Source organism: Hyla sarda, chromosome 6, assembly GCF_029499605.1.
Source record: "Hyla sarda isolate aHylSar1 chromosome 6, aHylSar1.hap1, whole genome shotgun sequence".
NCBI lineage: Eukaryota > Metazoa > Chordata > Amphibia > Anura > Hylidae > Hyla > Hyla sarda.
Window position 1 is genome coordinate 30,609,153 of NC_079194.1, and position 18,563 is coordinate 30,627,715.

The window sequence follows — 18,563 nt, forward strand, 5'->3', positions numbered from 1 at the left end:
CCACCTAGTGGTTGGTATATGAATTGCAGCCTGGTGAGGGTTTCATGATACACTTCACTGCTTTATATATACACTAATCCCTCAACTTACAATGGCCTCAGGTTACAATGGTTTCAACATACAACGGTCTTTTCTGGACAATTGTAACTTGAAACCAGATTAAACATATAATGTACAGATATACCAGATCTGTGTCAATGGCTGAAGATCTGACCAATCAGAATGGACATTCACTGGTTAAACCCCTGTATTACTGAAGTGCATGCACTGACTGGTTTCTGGTAGCGCCCCCTACAATACAGGGAGGTATTACATGTTCTGTACTAGTCTTTACCTGTATTACTGAAGTGTATGCACTGACTGGTGTCTGGTAGCGCCCCCCTACAGTACAGGGAGGTATTACATGTTCTGTACTACTCTTTACCAATATTACTGAAGTGCATGCACTGACTGGTGTCTGGTAGTGCCCCCTACAGTACAGGGAGGTATTACATGCTATGTACTACACTTTAACTGTATTACTGAAGTGTATGCACTGACTGGTGTCTAGTAGCGCCCCCTACACTACAGGGAGGTATTACATGTTCTGTACTACTCTTTACCTGCATTACTGAAGTGCATGCACTGACTGGTGTCTGGTAGCGCCCCCTACAGTACAGGGAGGTATTACATGTTCTGTACTACTCTTTACCTATATTACTGAAGTGCAGGCACTGACTGGTGTCTGGTAGCGCCCCCTACAGTACAGGGAGGTATTACATGTTCTGTACACTTTACCTGTATTACTGAAGTGCATGCACTGACTGGTGTCTGGTAGCGCCCCCTACAGTACAGGGAGGTATTACATGTTCTGTACTACTCTTTACCTATATTACTGAAGTGCAGGCACTGACTGGTGTCTGGTAGCGCCCCCTACAGTACAGGGAGGTATTACATGTTCTGTACTCTTTACCTGTATTACTGAAGTGCATGCACTGACTGGTGTCTGGTAGCGCCCCCTACAGTACAGGGAGGTATTACATGTTATGTACTACACTTTAACTGTATTACTGAAGTGCATGCACTGACTGGTGTCTAGTAGCGCCCCCTACAGTACAGGGAGGTATTATTTGTTCTGTACTCTTTACCTCAATTACTGAAGTGTATGCACTGACTGGTGTTTGGTAGGGCCCCCTACAGTACAGGGAGGTATCACATGTTCTGTACTCTTTACCTGTATTACTGAAGTGTATGCACTGACTGGTGTCTGGTAGCGCCCCCTACAGTACAGGGAGGTATTACATGTTCTGTACTCTTTACCTGTATTACTGAAGTGCATGCACTGACTGGTGTCTGGTAGCGCCTCCTGGGGGACTTACGGGGGACTGCTCTCTTTCTTAAGCTCGAAAAACCCTTTGCTTGAACATAGTCTTTGTAAACTATTATAAGCAATTGCCTTCAGACTTTCCATTAAAGGGGTACTCCTTTGCTAAACATCTTATTCCCAAATGAAAGGATAGGGTATAAGATGTCTGATCGAAGCCCCCTCCTCCCCTGCGATCTCCTTGCAGACAATCAGCGTTTTGAATATTATGTTCAGAACGCTGGGTTTGGGTGGCCGTGGTCGTAACATCACAAGGGGGCGTGGCATGATATCACGACCACGGCCGCCCAAACCCAGCATTCTGAACATAATGTTCAGAACACCGGGTATCTGCACGGAGATCACGGGGGTCCTTTGGATAGGGGATAAGATGTCTAGCAATGGAGTACCCCTTTAACTTATACATAACAGGTGGATATAAAATGTAACTTATGTGAATTATTCTTAGTTACTTTTAGGATAAAATATAAAAATAATAGTGAAGTTTATGAAGATAGTTGTTTTGGGGCATTTTCATTCTATTGTTGGGAGTGCAGAGCGCAATTGTTGTTACTTGTGAGTGCTTGGTCCTTATTTTGGACTATGTTCACAATACAATTCTGTTAGGGCAGCAGTCTCAGTCTGTCACCCCTGTGTTAGGGTAATTCTGGAAATGACCTGAAGCCTGAAATGTTTCCTTTGCTTAGATCTAGAATGGTAAATGGCTTTATGGATGGTCAGCACCAGCCCTGCGTATGGGGGATCCAACACATCTGCGCTTGTTTTCATGTCGGCATCAAACATTAATAAGTAAATATTTTAGCGCCTACATCAAACATGTACAAGAGTCACTTGTGGGAACGATACACAGGAATGGGGCTTTGGGCTTTTATGGGAAACAGATTATTGTCCGCTTGTAAAGTTTTTTGACTTCTTTCTTAAAGGAATAAAAGTATTTGTCTGGGCCGATAATTATAGGAGAAAACCCATTCATTTCAATTAGCTCTTTTGGAAATTTTGAATAAAGTTATTAAAGAACAAATTAGGATAGACATAAAAATTATATATATATAGATGATAGAATTTATAACAATATCTATCTATCTATCTATGTGATTAGATCAATATTTGCTTTTTTAAATGTATTTATTTATTTATTTTATTTATTTATTATTTATTTGTTTTATTTTTGTAAGTTCTATAATAGTACAGTTTTTTATTAAGATTTTCAAATAAACAAACAGTATGCAATAAGTTGTGATTTATTTATTTATTTTACCTTAGGGCAAGCTCGGTGTACCAGGATTGCCCGGATACCCAGGAAGACAGGGTCCAAAGGTAAGAAATTACACTGGAGTTACTTAGGATTTCCTCATTTGAACATCAGATAAATGACACGAGGACCCATCAGAACTCATGAAAACAGGACGGAGCCTGTACAGTTACCCTCCAGTTCTTAATGGTAGCATGAAACCATATAGCACTATATTCTTTAACTATCTCAGTAATATGGCATGCATTGGATAAAAAAAAAAATAATAATAATAATAAATGTTGTATAAAACTAGTAGAGAACCAATGTGAAATATAGTCCTATGCATGAGTCCTTAGAGGCCACCATCATCTGGACCCGCTCATTTTAGGGAATGGCTGAATGTCTAATGTTTATGGGGGTGTTATAACTTTCCCCCAATAGATGAAGTAGTGGCAGAGAAGGGTCGGGCATGTGGAATGGCAACTGGCTTTTTGCCCCTTTTTTTTTTTTTTTCCCTGGAAAAAATGTAGGTGAAAACACCAGAAAACTGCCGCCACTGCATTTTCCTTCGTTTTAGCCTTTTTTTTTTTCTTTTTGGTGTTTTTTGCCTTTGTTGAACACTTGTCTCCCTTTAAAAAAAAAAAAAAAAAAAACTTTTAATTAAAGACAAAAAAATAAATGCCAGAAAAGATTCCAGTGTAAACAATGTTGTAAAACCCACATTGCGTTTTTAATGGCTATTTGATTCTCCTATAGACGTCTATGGAGAGATTTCAGTAGTGTTGAGCGGCATAGGCCATATTCAAATTTGCTATATTTCGCGAATATATGGACGAATATTCGTCATATATTCGCTAAATTCGCATATTCGTAATATTCGCGTATGCGAAAATTAGCATATGCGGAAATTAGCATAACCGAAAATTCGCAGGCCAGTCTCACACAGTAGTATTAGAGCCTTCTTTACACCACACAAGCTGGAAGAAGAGAGGGGTGATCACTGTGATGTGTACTGTGAAAAAAAAAAGAAAAATAAAAAAAGAATATTCGTAATTACGAATATATAGTGCTATATTCGCAAATAAAATTTGAATTGCGAATATTCGCAAGCAACACTAGATTTCAGTGAAAAGATAACGCCATGGAGGGAGATTTATCAAAACCTGTCCAGAGAAAAGTTGCTGAGTTGTCCATAGCAACCAATCAGATCGCTTCTTTCACTTTTAACAAGGCCTCTGCAAAATGAAAGAAGTGATCTGATTGGTTGCTATGGGCAACTGGGCAACTTTTCCTCTGGACAGGTTTTGATAAATCTCCCCCATAGTCTCCACATGCGGTAATTTTGGAAATCGTACTTGTTGTCCCATTCATCTGAAGGTGACTTGCAAAACCCATAAGCTTTCTGCACTAACATCCCTATTCAGATGAATGAAACTTGTTTCCGATTGATGAAATGTCCGCAACAAATCTACCCTCAGCTCAAAATGGCAAAACATGGCAAATTATAGAAGAAACAGGAATATCCAGCGCAGAACATGCAACTTCAAGACTTTATTCTTTAAAGCCAAGATGAGGAAGTGGCAAGAAACATGTGACACGTTTCAGGTGCAATGTACATCCTTCATCATGTACATGTTTATTGCCATTTTCTGATATTGACTTTAAAGGGGAACTCCGGAGAAAAACTTTTTTTTTTTTTTTTAAATCAACTGGTGCCAGAAAGTTAAACAGATTTGTAAATTACTTCTATTAAAAAAATCTTAATCCTTCCTGTACTTATTAGCTGCTGAATACTACAGCGGAAATTCTTTTCTTTTTGAAACACAGAGCTCTCTGCTGACATCATGAGCACAGTGCTCTCTGCTGACATCTCTGTCCATTTTAGGAACTGTCCAGAGCAGCATATGTTTGCTATGGGGATTTCCTTTTACTCTGGACAATTCCTAAAATGGACAGAGACGTCAGCAGAGAGCACTGTGGTCATGATGTCAGCAGACAGCTCTGTGTTTCAAACGGAAAATAATTTCCGCTGTAGTATTCAGTAGAGATGAGCGAACTTACAGTAAATTTGATTCATCACGAACTTCTCGGCTCGGCGGTTGATGACTTTTCCTGCATAAATTAGTTTAGCTTTCAGGTGCTCCCGTGGGCTGGAAAAGGTGGATACATTCCTAGGAGACTCTTTCCTAGGACTGTATCCACCTTTTCCAGCCCACCGGAGCACCGGAAAGCTGAACTAATTTATGCAGGAAAAGTCAGCAACCGCCGAGCTGAGAAGTTCGTGACAAATCGAATTTACTGTAAGTTCGCTCATCTCTAGTATTCAGCAGCTAATACATACTGGAAGGATTAAGATTTTTTAATAGAAGTAATATAAGTAATAAAGTCACCAGCTGATTTAAAAAAAAAAATATATATATATAGTTTTTCACCGGAGTACCCCTTTAAAGGATAAAGTCTAAGTTGCACATACTGCGCTGGACATTCCTGTTCTTTCTATACCAGTGGTCTTCAACCTGCGGACCTCCAGATGTTGCAAAACTACAACTCCCAGCATGCCCGGACAGCCAACGGCTGTCCGGGCATGCTGGGAGTTGTAGTTTTGCAACATCTGGAGGTCCGCAGGTTGAAGACCACTGTTCTATACTATTGGGTATTACCCTGCACCGTCCGAGTCATGGATGGGGAAGAAGGGTGAACTGGATAAGTTTGCTTCTTTAAAAAAAAAAAAAAATATATTAAAATAAAATAAAAATAAATAAATAAATAAAAGTTCATGTTGAATAGAACGAAAATTCCCAGCGGTGCAACGCGAGACTTCTCCTGTGAACATCATGATGTTTTTTTGCCGCATTATGTGACTCCGAGTACCACATGTCCCCATTCGTTCCCCTCTCTATTCGTACGACCACCTGACCCACTGCAAATCTGCCTTATTTCCACCACGACTGTCACATCGATCGCTTCCCGTTCCCGCGTCTGTTCTTCAATAGTCTGCAGAGATTTTTTTTTCTGCCACATCCTGAGATCAAAGTCTTTTCTGCCGTTTTGCTATTGAACAAACAAGATGTGCGTATCGGGAGGGGTTTGTTCCAGATGCTTCTGTTTTACATAAAGCAACAGGCTGGAAATCCGTTCTGCCGCGCCGCAATCATGTTCTTACTCGAGAACAAAGCCCCTTCCTTCTCCCATGTCGGCCACTTTCCTCTTTTGTCCCCGAAGCTTAATTTGCTGCTTCAATTATTGCAAGAAGAGGAGATGAGTTGGATAAAGTGCATTCCTGCCTCTACATGTTTTGCCATCTTAGTCTTCGGGGGGGCTTTGAAAACAAGAGTCGGGCACTGTAGCTGTTCTTTTGGAAGTAAAGTGCAGGCGTCACCATCAGTTAGCATTTTCTGATCCACGTTTTTGCAATACAGTTCCCGTATCAGGTTTTTGAGGAAAAACAGATTCCTCAAAACCTGACTAAACTGTATCAAAACGTGTGTACAAATTTTAACCCGTACACAGTTAAAAACCGTATACGGTTTGAAAAATGACATCCAAACGTATACATTTTTAACTTTTCACTCCATTTTGAATAAAGTTTTACTTGTTTGATTGAAATTCCAAGAAAAAAAAACTGTGCAAAGTCAAAAACTGTATGGTGAAAACTGGATGGAACTGTATGCACATACGGTTCTGTACGGTTCCCATTGACTCCCATGTTAAAAAAAAATAAAAAATACGGTTTAATACAGTTTTTCAACCGGCCCTAAAACCGTGGTAGGCTACGGTTTTGGGTTCAGGGAAAAAACCTGACAAAACCGTACGGGATGCAAAACGGACACAACCGGATGCATCTTTTGGTATACGGTTTTCAATGGAGAGTCAATGCATGCGTTTTCCAATGCGGTTCCGTACGGTTTTCACATAGAAAACTTATACGGGAACTGTATTGCAAAAACGTGGTGTGAATGCAGCCTTTACTGAGATTTTTTTACAGACATAGTTACGCTTTCTTGTATGCATTTTTAGCATTGGTATAGCGCACGATGTTGGCTTTTTGAAGTTGTCTGCTCCTCTGCCGCCCCTTTAAATTGCCGCCTTAGGCCTGGGCCTTGTTGGCCTAGGAGCTATTATTGTTATTATTAATTATATATATAGCGCCCTTGGTTATCCATATGAGAATAGTACCAGTACATAACACTAATGTAGGAACATTGAGCATTACACAGATTAAAGGGGTACTCAGCTGTTCAGCGTTTGGACAACAAACTGTTCCAAACGCTGGAGCCAGCGACGGGAGCTTGTGATGTCATAGCCCTACCCCCTCATGATGTCACACCCCGCAACCTCAATACAAGTCTATGGGAGGGGGCGTGACGGCTGTCACGCCCCCTCCCATAGAGTTGCATTGAGGGGGCGGGGCATGACATCATGAGGGGGTGGTGCTATGATGTCACAAGCTCCCAGCGCCGGCTCCAGTGTTCGGAACAGTTTGTTCCAAACGCTGAGCAGCGGAGTACCCCTTTAACTTGCCATCTGACACAGAGGGGGAGAAGACCCTACCAGAAAGGGCTCACAATGTGCAAGGAGAGGGAAAGGAAACAGTAGGTGAGGGGGACAATAGGTCATCTATGAGCAGGTGATAAAGTAGCCATTCATAGTGCAGAATTATTGAAGGTCGTAGGCTTTCTTGAATAGATGGGTCTTCAGGTTGCTCTTATAGGTATTGATGATGGCTTAGAGACGGATGTGTCAGGGTAGTGAGTTTCAGTGTATGAGGGAAGCTCGGGGGAAGTCTTGGAGATGATCATGTGATGTGCGGACCAGGGAGGAAAATAGGCCGAGGTCTCCAGATTATCGGAGATTACGTGAGGGTCATTATCGGGAAATTACGTGAGGTGGTAAATACGCCACTGGGTGTACTGGGGCACTGCACCATAGCTCTATTCAAGTGAATAGGGCAGGCTTTAAAGGGGTGGACCCCCATCAATCCTGAAGGTGCCAATTGGCTATGTAGAGAATTAAAGGGGTGGACCCCCACCAATCCTGAAGGGGCCAATTGACTACGTAGAGAATTAAAGGGGTGGATCCCCCCCCCCAATCCTGAAGGGGCCAATTGGCTATGTAGAGAATTAAAGGGGTGGACCCCCACCAATCCTGAAGGGGCCAATTGGCTATGTAGAGAATTAAAGGGGTGGATCCCCACCAATCCTGAAGGGGCCAATTGGCTATGTAGAGAATTAAAGGGGTGGACCCCCACCAATCCTGAAGGGGCCAATTGGCTATGTAGAGAATTAAAGGGATGGATCCCCACTAATCCTAAAGGGGACAACTGGCTATGTAGAGAATTAAAGGGGTGGACCCCCACCAATCCTGAAGGGGCCAATTGGCTATGTAGAGAATTAAAGGGGTGGACCCCCACCAATCCTGATGGGGCCAATTGGCTATGTAGAGAATTAAAGGGATGGATCCCCACTAATCCTGAAGGGGACAACTGGCTATGTAGAGTATTAAAGAGGTGGACCCCCACCAATCATTAAGGGGCCAATTGGCTATGTAGAGAATTAAAGGGGTGAACCCCCACCAATCCTGAAGGGGCCAATTGGCTATGAAGAGAATTAAAGGGGTGGACCGCCACCAATCCTGAAGGGGACAAGTGGCTGTGCAGAGAATTAAAGGGTGGTCCAGTAAAATACAGCTTACCTCCTATCCACAGAATAGGGGATAAGTGTCTGATCACGGGGGAGCACCAGTGTTCGGACCCCCCAGGATCAGACACTTATCCCCTATCCTGTAGGTATCTCTTAAACTGTATCCTGTAGGTATCTCCTGAACTGGATCTCTCCTCTCTGAGAGGAGCGCGTGCTACAGACGGCAGGCACTTCATCCATTTCCACGGGAGAGCGGTGAAGATGCCTAAGTAAAGCTCTTTGGTTGGCGCTCCCACAGAGAATGAATAGAGCGAGTGCTGTCTGCAGCACATTCTCCTCTCAGAGAGCCGGGGTCCTTTTCAGGAGTTTGCGGGGGGCAAAGTTGTATTTCACTGGACCACCCCTTTTAGAATTGTGGACCCTTAGTTGGTTGGGGCCCCAGACATCAGACCCCCCTCCCCCACTCAAGTGATAACATAACATATCATCCTGTCGTATAACAAGAACGTAATTTTTTTTATTATTATACTGATGAACATTTATAGACTTCTAAATACGATTGATCTCAATTAAATAATATTTTTAATCTTTTTTTTTTTAAATTAATTCCCTAATTGTAAAAAAAAATATGGGCAGAGTTCATGACCGGCCGCTACATTCTAATGCATGGTAAAGAGGCATCGCCCATATCCTTCGGCCAAGAACGCGCAAGTCTATCGTAAAATGCAGATAAATCGACCGCCTTGACAGCAACACTTATTGAACGTCGTGGACGCTTTCACTCAATGCCTTCCCATTCGCATTCAGCTCAAATTCGACTTTAAAATAAAATCCATCCTTTGTTAATGAGTTTTCCGGAGTAGCATTAAGTGCGGCGCCCATTGATTCTGATGAAATGTTCTGATCTTTTATTTTTTTTTTTATGCTTTCGGGATCTGAAAAGTTCTGGTAAGAGATTATTTTTTTAATGTGCGGGTCAGGTCGTCTCATCTGCGGATAAGAGATATGGTTTGAGATGATATGTAATGTACTCAAAGCCGGTCTGCAGTTCATTGAAAGCAACTCTAGATGGCGCATCAACCAGCTCTCCAGTGTTTCCCAACCAGTGTGCCTCCAGCTGTTGCAAAACTACAACTCCTAGCATGCCCGGACAGCCTTCGGCTGTCCGGGCACGCTGGGAGTTGTAGTTTTGCAACAGCTGGAGGCACACTGGTTAGGAAACACTGCACTATTCTTATATGAACCAATCTATTTAATAACCCTATTTAAAGGGGTACTCTGGTGGAAAACATTTTTATTTTTAAATCAACTGGTACCAGAAAGTTTAACAGATTTGTAAATGACTTCTATTAAAAAATATTTACCCTTCTAGTACTTTTTAGTAGCTGTATGCTACAGAGGAAACTCTTTTCTTTTTTAATTTCTTTTTTAGTCTTGTCCACAGTGCTCTCTGCTGACACCTGATGCCCGTACCAGGAACTGTCCAGAGTAGGAGAAAATCCCCTTTGCCAACCTATGCTGCTCTGGACAGTTCCTGACACGGACAGAGGTGTCAGCAGAGAGCACTGTGGACAAGACAAAAAAAGACATTCAAAAAGTAAATAATTTCCTCTGTAGCATACAGCTGCTAATAAGTACTGGAAGGGTAAAGATTTTTTTTAATAGAACTCATTTACAAACTGTTTAACTTTCTGGCACCAGTTGATTAAAAAAAAATAATAATAATAATAATTCCACCGGAGTACCCCTTTAACAGGATCCCATAGGCTTACTGCTTCAATTTGGGAATGACATTGAACAATTTAAGATTCCACATTCAAGTTTTTTTTCTCTTCTATAAATTAAAGATTAACAATCCGCCAATAAATATTAATTGGGGATATTTATCAAAACCTGTCCAGAGGAAAAGTTGTCCAGTTGCCCATAGCAACCAATCAGATCGCTGCTTTCATTTTTGAAAAAAGGCCTCTGAAAAATGAAAGAAGCGATCTGATTGGTTGCTATGGGCAACTCAGCATCTTTTCCCCTGGACAGGTTTTGATAAATCTCCCCCTTTGTCCTTGTAGATCTCCAGATCAAGCGGATCTCGGATCAGACAATGGGATGGGCCAATCAGCTCCTCTGTTATCACTATGGGGGAATTTACTAAGACTAATAGACTAAGGCTATGTTCAGATGGCCAACCATCTCCGTGATTCCGCACAAATTCCGCTCAGAAAAGGACTTGCAGAATTCTGCCAGAATTGCAGCGGAATTGCGGTGGAATTCTGTGTTCTCAAAACAGAAGCGAATTCTCCTGAAATTCAAAGCCCCATTGACTTCAACCTGATTCTGCCACGGAAAAAAGGAAAGACGGGTCATTACTAGAAATTCCGCTATGGGCAGTAAATTTTGACAGAATCTCCGGCGGAATTATTAAGTGGAAATCGGCACGGAAATTCCGTCGTCTGAACATGGCCTTAAAGGGTTTGTCTGGTGAAAAAATATCTTGTCTCCTATCCACCGTTAACAGAAGGACTCGGTAGCTAATGCGCTATGACTCTGATTGTCAAAGGGGGTGTCCAGTAAAAAAATATCTTATCCCTTATACACAGGATAGGGGATAAGAGTCTGAACGCGGGGGGTCCGACCACTGGGACTGTATGTGATCTCCTGAAATGCACTCTCCATGCACTTTTATTAGAGCACATAATATACCGGATTACAGTACTCGAGCCTTTGTTGCGCTACCATACAAATTGGTGAAGCGTACGCGGTCTGCAGCACGCATACTCTCTCAAATTGAGGGTCCATTTTGGAGATCACTTGGTCCCTCCCGCGTTCAGACACTTATTCCCTATTGTGGATAGGGGATAAGATATTTTTCACAGGACAACCCTTAACGATCAAAGTCATAGCTTGTAAATTAGAAGTCCTACTGTGAACTCTGTATGTGCATAGACTTGCATAAGAGGTACAGATGGAGCAGAGTTAATGTGTAAGTCCAGCATTTGTCTCCTGTCCTGTAAAGATCGGCGCCGAGAGAAGAAGCATATAGTTGCTGAGGCAAAATTCCTGTTCACCAGAAAAGGACTCGTGCACGGAACTAGCTGGATGTCATACTGTTGCAGAGGCAACTGTACCACCTAGTGGGAGTTGCATCTCTCCGCACTGATCTCTGCAGAACAGATGGAAGTCCGACGATAGTCTTGCTCTTTAACCGACCAAGTTGTAGGACCTTACCTAGATGCGTTAACTCCCCAAGTCCTACTGTTAACTCTCAATCGTCTATATCTGGATAAACTTGCATAAGAGATGGAGATGTAGCAAAAGTGAAAGTCCAGCGTTGGTCTCCCGTCTGTTCTGCAAGAATCGGTGCGTAGAGACACAGCTCACGCTGGGCGGTACAATTGAAGAGGCAACCATACGGCACCTAGAAAAAGTTTCGTGCAGAAGTCCCGTTCATCAGAAAAAAAGCTTGTGCACGGAACTTGTCGGGTGTCATATGGTCGTCTCGGCAACTAGGTGAGAGGTGCAGAGAGCGGCCTCGGGACCCAAAAAAAGTTGCAAATGTTTTTGCAAATGAGATTAGCATAACATTTTCAACAGAAAACGAATGCATAATGAATCCCCCCCCCAGTGTGTATACAACATGAATGAGAATTCAGTTTATAGACTGTATAAAGTCAATGGTGTTATGGTCTATGCAGATTTAGATAACATACCTGCAAACACTTTTTTAGTTGAGATAACTTTTTATTTTTTTCCTTGAATGTTCTTAAACCCATTAATCCTTTTTATTTGTGTTTTGCGTTTCCATAGGGATCGACAGGTTTCAATGGATTCGCTGGATCCAATGGCGAGAAAGGAGCTCGGGTATGGATGTAGTAGAATATTATTTTTGACATAAATTTTTTTTTTAAAGAAAATGTCTGTGAACCATTTATAAGGGTCCCCGTCAGACCATGCTATAGCACCCCAATATCTGGCAACTTAAATCTCAAAAATTCAAACACAAAAACTATTTGTGCAAGGATATGTGCCCTTAGGGCACATATCCTTGCACAAATAGTTTTTGTGTTTGAATTTTTGAGATTACATAATTTTTTACTTAAACGTTAGAGCAGGTTGGGCAACACTTTCAGGTCCTATAATATTTATTAGCAATCTAGAGACTCCCTCAAGTTTTCTGACGACTCAGTGGATTTTGGTCACATTTGAAGTTTACGCCTGCATTGTACTTTTTATGTAAACACTTTTTCCCCATAGGTCTTTAATAGGGATGAGCGAATTGAATCTGACGAATCCGAATTCGTTCGAATTCGAATTTAAGGAAAAATTTGATTTGTAACGAATGCGAATATCGCCACAATTCGATCGCGCAAATCCCTTCATTAAACTCCATTTAGTTCGGTCCAGGCTCCAGGGCATCTAAAATGGCGGATCCACATGTGAGGACATGGGGCAAGGAATCCTGGGAAGGCGGGAACAAGTGTCGGCGGGATTGCCCTGAATCACATGCAGCATGCAGCCTATCAGCAGCCAGCCACCCCTGTGATGTCACAGGCCTATATCATCGGCAGCCATCTTGCAGCCAGTCACATCAGCGCTCTATTACAGAGAGAGAGGGACAGACAGCAGTGTGTGTTGCACAGAAAAGCATTTTTACAGCAGCGATTCACCTCAAGCCCAAATCCACCCTAGAAGCACTGATAGGGAAGGGAGTGAGATTGAGAGAGAAAGTGCAATTTTGGGTGTAGTACACAGCGACTGTGTGCTGCAGCACTGGTGTGTACAAAAACTAAAAAGCTAATAGTAGCCAGCCAGTTAGGGTGAGAGCACTAAAAGCAGATTGTCCTCTATTAAGTGTAACCTGTGCGTACATCTAAGTGGTGTACCATTATGTTCCTGTTAGTCTTAAAGGAGTAGTCTGGTGGGCACTTTTCTTATTTTATCCGGGCTGAAAAAGAAAGAAAACAAACTTTCTCTTGCCTGATAAAATAAGAAAAGTTCACGCCAGACTACTCCTTTAGGGGCCTAGATACTGTGAAAGGCCAGCCAAAAGTACACACCTGCTGGTGTTGTAGACAAATACTGTTTTAAGAGTACTGGAGCGCATTGTATTCCCCTCATAAGTGCATACCTTATTCGTACATCTAAGTGGTGTACCATTTTGTTCAGGTTAAAGTCTTAAGTGCCTACATACTGTAAAAGGCCAGTCAAAAGTACACACCTGCTGGTGTTGTAGACAAATACTGTTTTAAGCATACTAGAGCGCATTGTCCTCCCCTCATAAGTGCATACCACGTACATCAGAGCCAAGTTGATTACTAAGACAGAAGACGTCATATTCACACTGTCTATCTGTATTGTATTAACATGTATATCTGTGTTTCACTAGGGTGTTGCTGGCAAGCCAGGTCCAAGGGGACAACGCGGTCCAACGGTTAGTATGCTTTCATGTAATATGAGCTAATGTGAGATTGCCTGAAACTCATGTAACTCTGTTATCAAATTGTATCCTCAAAAAAATGTTTTTTGTATGCTCACTTAGGGTCCACGGGGCGCTCGGGGTCCTAGAGGTCCTACTGGAAAACCAGGTCCTAAGGTAACTATCATGGCTTTCTTATAATAATGGATTGGGTTGTTGTGGGTTATTATCTGTACTATGTGCATATATTATGATTAGAAATGTTTTATCATATATGTGGAAAGATATAAGAATATAGATACATATAGATATATCCATCCTTACCTTCTCTCTTGGCTGAACATATCCTAAGATGAGTGGCACAAGATGACCAGCTTAGAAATAAATATGATTTTACAATACTCTGTCAGGAGTTGTTTATGCTGTATGTGTATATATGGGGCCACCCTCTGGTTGGGATGGGAACTGCAGCCATTGTAGTATCGTGCTCTATAAATATTACATGTACAGATGTTCTCTATTCCACATTGCCTGACATATTTCCTCTTTTTAACAGGGCACAGCAGGAAATGATGGTCCTCCTGGCCCACCTGGTGAAAGGGTAAGTGGTACCTGGAGGTTTTGTGGTTGTTTGAAGTATCTGTAAATGCTTGAATGCGTAGCACAGTGGTCTCCAAACTGTGGCCCCCTAGATGTTGCAAACCTACAACTCCCAGCATGCCTGGACAACATGCCCAATCTGTAACCTGTAACCGATTGTGCTCCCACATATATAGTTGTATGCTCCTACATAGTTGTGTGCCCCCATATATATAGTTGTTGGCATCCTCTCTGCCCCCATATAGTTGTAGGTCCTCATATATAGTTGTTGGCCCCTTCTGTGTCCCCATATAGTTGTAGACCCAAATACTGCCCACAAATATAATTGTTGCCCCCCTCTGTGCCCTCACATAGTTGTAGGCCCCAATACTGCCCCCATATATAGTTGTTGGCCCCCTCTCTGCCTCTATATAGTTGTACACCCCCATGTATAGATGTAGGCTCCCTCTGTGCTCCCTTATTGTTACAGGCACCCTCTTCTCTATGTCCCCATTTATAGAAATAGGTACATGGCACCCACAGACATACTGCCTCCAGCGGCCCAGCCATACTGCTCCACTACTTTGGTTCTTTACTGTCTAAACCACCAGAGAAGCAGCAAAGCACTGAAGCTGATCCCATAGTTTAGATACCATTCTAGTGCCCACTCCAGGGTCCACATCAGGGTACAGGCTCTTGCTCTCCTGACACCCCCTGAAGTCCTCCTGCTTCGCTCCTCGTGGCGCAATGTCACAAATACCGGCAGTGAGCACTGCCATAGCCACTTTAAGGACAGTGTGCAGTGTCGGATGCGGCACAATAAAATCTACATTTTTTATTTTAAAAAATACAGGACAGTATACACACATTATATATATATATATATATATATATATATATATATATATATATATAATTGCATTATTAGTATTATTTTTTATATTTATAATTTATTGTATTATTATTTTATATATATATATATATATATATATATACACATACACATACAGTATACACACATTATATATATATATATATATATATATATATATATATATATATATATATATATATATTGTATTATTAGTATTATTTTTTATATTTATAATTTATTGTATTATTATTTTATATATATATATATATATATATATATATATATATATATAGATATATATATATATATATATATATATATAAATTTATTCAAATCTTAGACTGTTGGTGTAGTCTCTACTATGCTATTCCTTTCCATATAACAGTGGTCTCTGAACTCTGGCCCTCCAGATGTTATAAAACTACAATTCACAGCTTCTACTTACTGGAAATTGTAGTTTTGCAACAGCCGGAGGTTCACAGTTTGGAGACCACTGCTCTCGAACAACAAATCCCAGCCAGACAATGGCTAAAATCTCAGGTATTAGAGCCCAATGTTCACACCCAGTTGGGTTTCCAGCATACACACACAGCAGACATGGTGTGAACAGGACCTTAGCTATACAGCAGAGGAGCACTTTTTGGCTATAGAACACCTTGCCCAGGATTTGACACAGGAATCATTTGCCCTTACATATTCAATGCTGTAGGTCGGCACAAGCTGTTCTGCGACTTAATGGCCCGATTAGATGACAAGGTGAACCAGTTTACCCGTAATTCCCCGCGGATACATTTCCAGATCATTAGCCTTGCAAATCCCCTGCACTTTGATCTGTAATGTATATGCAAAGTGTATTTTTGGCTTTTTCCCGGTACTTCTTCCCGATCCTCGCTGTGGAGCACGGTTTGTAGAGATGTAATAGAGCAGAACAGACCACAGAGCGTGGTCCTGGGATGGCGCAGCGTTCCTGTCGGCTTCATTGCGATACAACATTACAGCTCTTTGATCTTTCATTTACTCTAATTACCGCAGTGTCAAGGGCACAATTTACTTTAGTGGTTATACGGAAATGTTAACTATACGATCATCTTCCTTCCTTCATACATTGATTGTTTGCTGTTTTTACTAACTTTCTTTAAATGACTTTTAGACAACTTTAAATGTTTTGTCGCTAAGCAAGAATATTTTTTTCCCCATCATAGGGACCTCAAGGACCACAGGGCCCAGTTGGGTTCCCAGGACCAAAAGGCCCCCCTGTAAGTAAATTAACCTTTTACAGCTGCAAAAATAACATAGATTTAGGTTTATACCGGTCATAAAGGATAAGAGACAGTATGTACTATGTCAGCACGTGATGTTAAAGCTCATGGGACAAAATGACCCTTAGTTTTGGCCTTTTGGTAGCAAAACTGGCCATGATCTTCTCAACTGGAGCACGGTACTGATAACATGGCCTGTCAGAGGGGTTCTATGGCTGAGTATACATGGCCTGATGTCCCAATGTAGGGACAGCTATCTAAGGTTGTCACATTTTACCCAACATAGAACGGAACTACTTTATTGGAGAGCCAGGTATGTTGCTGAGTTGCCCATAGCAACCAATCAGATCACTTCTTTCATTTTTGAAAAGGCCTGTGAAAAATGAAAGAAGCGATCTGATTGGTTGCTATGGGCAACTCAGCAACTTTTCCTCTGGACAAGTAGTTATAAATCTCCCCCCATGTATCCAAGATTTGTTCTTTGACAGCTCCCCATTTTCGACCTATGAGTACTTGGCCAACCAGGTTTGGTAAATATCGAGCCATGATACATTACATGGACCGGATATTCGACTAGCTGAGCGTGGTACATATTAATGATATTCTATAGATGACTTGAGGGTCCTGAAAATTCTAGAATTCTAACAGGCTTGTATTTTGGTGTCTTTCAGGGTCCTCCTGGAAAGGACGGGTTGCCTGGCCACCCTGGACAACGTGGTGAGACTGTAAGTATGCCAAGTCCGTCTCTTTCTTGGCAGCTGTTCCACAGCCGCTTCACCTTCTGGCGTTACTTTCCCTAAACACTTGTGGCCGGGTAGGAGAAGACGCTTCCCGGGCTACACTGAACGCATGTTCTCGTACCTGGCTGGACCTGTTTATGGCAAGTAGCAAATATTTGACTACAGAGGGGCGGCTGTCAGACAGCTGTGGAAATATCCATGGATATGACTTAGAGATGAGCGAACTTACAGTAAATTTGATATGTCACGAACTTCTCGGCTCGGCAGTTGATGCCTTATCCTGCATAAATTAATTCAGCTTTGCGGTGCTCCGGTGGGCTGGAAAAGGTGGATACAGTCCTAGGAGACTCTTTCCTAGGAATGTATCCACCTATTCCAGCCCACCGGAGCACCTGAAAGCTGAAGTCATTTATGCAGGATAAGTCATCAACTGCCGAGCCGAGAAGTTAGTGACGAATCGAATTTACTGTAAATTCGCTCATCTCTAATATGACTAGACCTTTATACATTTAGCTAGTTAGACTATATATATATACCCTGTGCGTGTCAGGGGAGGCATCTGACTAGCTGATTGTATAATTCTATCACCATATCTGTGGACTATTTGATATGTTCGATAAGCTAAGTAGACATAGAGTAACATGAATTAAAAGGGGTACTTCAGTGGAAATGTTTTTTTGTTTTTTTAAATCAATTGGTGTCAGAATGTTGAACAGATTTGTAAATCACTTCTATTAAAAAATCTTAATCCTTCCAGTACTTATCAGCTGATGTATGCTCCACAGAAAGTTCTTCTCTTTTTGAATTTCTAGTCTGACCACAGTGCTCTCTGCTGACACCTCTGGTCATGTCAGGAACTGTCCAGAGCAGGAGAGGTTTGCTATGGGGATTTGCTCCTACTCTGGACAGTTCCTGACATGGATGGAGGTGTCAAAAGAGAGCACTGTGATCAGACAGAAAATACATTTAAAAAGGCAAGAACTTCTTGTGGAGCATACAGCAGCTGATAAGTACCGGAAGGATTAAGATTTTTTAATAAAAGTAATTTACAAATCTGTTTTAAGGGGTACTCTGGTGGAAAACTTAATTTTTTTTAATCAACTGGTGCCAGAAAGTTAAACAAATTTGTAAATGACTTCTATTAAAAAATTCTAATCCTTCCAGTACTTATTAGCTGCTGAATACTACAGAATTTTTTTTTTTTTTTGGAACACAGTGCTCTCTGCTGACATCATGACCACAGTGCTCACTGCTGACATCTCTGTCTATTTTAAGAACTGTCCAGAGTAGGAGAAAATCCCCATAGCAAACATATACTGCTCTGGTCAGTTCCTAAAATAGACAGAGATGTCAGCAGAGAGCACTGTGGTCATGATGTCAGCAGAGAGCTCTGTGTTCCAAAAAGAAAATAATTTCCTCTGTAGTATTCAGCAGCTAAGAAGTACTGGAAGGATTAAGATTTTTT

The 18,563-nt window shown here is 41.6% G+C and overlaps 1 protein-coding gene across 7 annotated transcripts in view; it reads left to right on the forward strand.

Annotated features, from left to right (window-relative positions):
- Positions 1 to 18,563, forward strand: part of COL11A1 (collagen type XI alpha 1 chain) — a 279,532-nt gene that overhangs the window by 178,641 nt on the left and 82,328 nt on the right. For all 7 annotated transcript variants that reach the window (XM_056523433.1, XM_056523427.1, XM_056523431.1 and 4 more), the window contains 7 exons: positions 2,627 to 2,680; positions 12,038 to 12,091; positions 13,617 to 13,661; positions 13,770 to 13,823; positions 14,203 to 14,247; positions 16,302 to 16,355; positions 17,030 to 17,083. In XM_056523433.1, coding sequence (XP_056379408.1) covers positions 2,627 to 2,680; positions 12,038 to 12,091; positions 13,617 to 13,661; positions 13,770 to 13,823; positions 14,203 to 14,247; positions 16,302 to 16,355; positions 17,030 to 17,083 — 360 coding nt within the window. The remainder of the gene's footprint in view (positions 1 to 2,626; positions 2,681 to 12,037; positions 12,092 to 13,616; positions 13,662 to 13,769; positions 13,824 to 14,202; positions 14,248 to 16,301; positions 16,356 to 17,029; positions 17,084 to 18,563) is intronic.